This window comes from Triticum urartu, chromosome 1 (genome assembly GCF_003073215.2).
Source record: "Triticum urartu cultivar G1812 chromosome 1, Tu2.1, whole genome shotgun sequence".
Taxonomy (NCBI): Eukaryota; Viridiplantae; Streptophyta; class Magnoliopsida; order Poales; family Poaceae; genus Triticum; species Triticum urartu.
Window position 1 is genome coordinate 469,454,403 of NC_053022.1, and position 2,766 is coordinate 469,457,168.

Sequence of the window (2,766 nt, forward strand, 5' to 3'; positions counted from 1 at the left end):
GGCTAGGGACCAATTCGCCCCCAGGACGATTTTTTGCACCGGCTCACCCCCAGGGAGCGATTTTAGGCGCCCCTGGGGGGCCAACGGCTGGAGATGCTCTAAGGATGAGAAGGCACTCCTAGATGGAGATCAACTCTGTTGCCATCTATAGCAAATAACTTTATGATAAATTTGCTGAAGTGCAGTATGATTTATATTAAAGTGACAAATATATTGCAATAGCTATATTCTGACGGCAACTATTTTTTTGACGACAACTTGAGGCATGAATGCAGAAGTTAAGATACAATTTGCAGTTCAGCTCTCATCAACGATATGACGGGAAAAAAAATTAATTGTACATTTCTAGAGTAATTTTTGCAAAAGTTCTCTGTTTTGTTGAAATCATAATATTTGACTGTCACGTGTTTACTGTAGCTGGTGAAAAAAAGGCCAAATTTTCTGCTGATTTCTAGCACAAAAGAAATTGGATGAAGGAGCATGGCTATCATTCAAACGAAACAAAGTCTCAATGTTCTCACATTTTAAACGAACAAAGCCCGAAGCAGGCCCCGCAAAAAAGTCTGAATTATATTGGCATCTTCGTCCCCATCCATCCTCCACGCTCCGCTGGTTCCATTGGCGATGGCACGGGGCTGCTCTACCAATGGGCAATGGCCGTCCTTATCGAGAGCGAAAACGTCAACACCACCATCCCCACCCACTTGACTTTGACCGTTGACCCGCTGACATCACCCCCCACTCGTTCTTAAGGCCTCGGCCGCCCGCACTTCCTCCCCCCACTGTCCGTCCCCAGCAGCTCAGCTCAGCAATCCCCGCCAATCGCCATGGACGCGCTCGTCGCCGGACAGCAGGCCAGGCGGCGGATCCGGCCGCCGGAGCCCCTCGTGATGGCCGCCTCCCCGACCACGCCCGCCGCGTTCAAGTGCCCGATCTCGCTCGAGGTGATGCGCTCGCCGGTGAGCCTCCCCACCGGCGCCACCTACGACCGGGCGTCCATACAGCGCTGGCTCGACTCCGGCCACCGCACCTGCCCGGCCACGCGGCTGCCGCTCGCGTCCACCGACCTGGTGCCCAACCTGCTCCTTCGCCGCCTCATCCACCTGCACGCCGCCACGCTGCCCCCCTCGCCCTCGCCCGAGGAGGCGCTCTCGCAGCTCGCCGCCTCGCACGGTGAGCCCGCCGCCGCGGAGAAGGCCGTGCGCTCGCTGGCCGCCAAGATCGCGCCGGAGAAAGGGAAGCAGGCCTCCGTCGCGTCCGCCGTCGCCGCTGATCTTGATTCCACCGTGCCGGCGCTCCTCTCCTTCGCCAAGGGGGGCGCCGGCACCGACGCGCGCGTCGACGCGGTGAGGATCCTGGCCACTGTGGCGCCGGAGATGGTGCCCTACCTGACCCGGGACGGCACCGAGAAGCGTGGGCGGGTCAAGATGGCCGTGGAGGCCATGGCTGCCGTCTTGTCCGCGGGCGGAGTCAGCGAAGATGCCAAGAAAGCCCTCATCACCGCGCTCGTGGCCGGCGATCTGGGGCGCGTCGTGGCGACGCTGCTCGCAGCAGGTCCGACCGGCGTCGTGGTTCTCGAGGCGATCCTGACGTCGCCCGTGCCGGACGCCGACGTCAAGACCGCAATCGCCGACAGGTCGGAGCTGTTCCCCGATCTGGTGAGGATCCTCAAGGAGGCCGCGTCGCCGGCAGCCATCCTGTGCATGGCCGCGGCCGTGCAGGTACGCGGGCGGCCCGCACGAGCGTCGATGGTCCGAGCCGGCGCAGTGCCCGCGCTCGCGCTGGCCGTGGCGGCAGCGCCCACGGCCGCGGCGGAGTCCGCGCTGATGCTGTTAGTAGAGGCGGCCCGCTGCAGCGACGGTAAAGCAGCCATCGCCGAGGACGCGGCGGAGGTGGCGGCGGCCGTGATGGGCAGGATGATACGGGTGGGGCAAATGGGGCGCGAGGCCGCGGTGGCGCTGCTCTGGCTGTCGTGCTGCGCGGGGGGCGGGGAGCGGAAGATGAGGGAGGCGCTGGCAGCCGCGCCGGAAGCGGTGGGGAAGCTGCTGGTGGTGATGCAAGGGGACTGCTCGCCGGCGACGTCGAGGATGGCCGGCGAGCTGCTGAGAGCCGTGAGGATGGAGCAGGAGAGGAAGGGCATGGTCTCCTCCTCCTACGACAGCCGCACCATCCATGTCATGCCGTACTAGCAGCAAGTAAATTTGTCGAGCTAACCCGCTGTGCAAATTGTGTTTGCTTCCATTGGTGAAATCGCTGTGCAAACTGAAATAACAAGGAGAAATTCAGAGTGGAGACGCAAGAAACCAAGTCAAAGTAGGCAAGATAGCATTTTTGTTTGGAAAAATGTCGAGATACTCGCAGTATTGCCTGTACATGCGACCCTAATTTGGACGCGTAGTGGAGTGGATGGCTACCTCTTGTTCTCTTCTGAATTGGTGGTGTGCTACTGCGCTTATTTTAGATGCCTTTCGCAGTGGTTTTGTTAGTTTCAGTCAATGGACTGATCAACATACACGCGGTCGACATTTTTCGATAAAGAGCGATTTTATTATCTCAGAATGTAGCATCAAGGAAATACAAAACATTATGAGTAACATCCGGCCGCATAACTAATATGCATACAGCCAAATTCAAAAGTCTGACAAAAAACATGAAATATAAACCGACATATCGGCAACAGTCCTATAGACCGACACTATGCCTATGTCGAAGGTGGTGGTAGGTCGATCCGGAGGTTATGCTGCCACCCATGTTGGGAAAAAACCT

The 2,766-nt window shown here is 58.4% G+C and overlaps 1 protein-coding gene across 1 annotated transcript; it reads left to right on the forward strand.

The window, feature by feature from the left end:
• Positions 1-511: 511 nt before the first annotated feature.
• LOC125519885 (U-box domain-containing protein 29-like) lies at positions 512-2,432 on the forward strand. Its single transcript, XM_048684667.1, has one exon. The coding sequence runs from the start codon at positions 828-830 to the stop codon at positions 2,187-2,189; it is 1,362 nt and encodes a 453-aa protein (XP_048540624.1). The 5' UTR covers positions 512-827; the 3' UTR covers positions 2,190-2,432.
• Positions 2,433-2,766: the final 334 nt, after the last annotated feature.

Coding starts and splice junctions, on each gene's coding strand:
- LOC125519885 (XM_048684667.1), top strand. CDS start 828: ATGGACGCGCTCGTCGCCGGACAGCAGGCCAGGCGGCGGATCCGGCCG.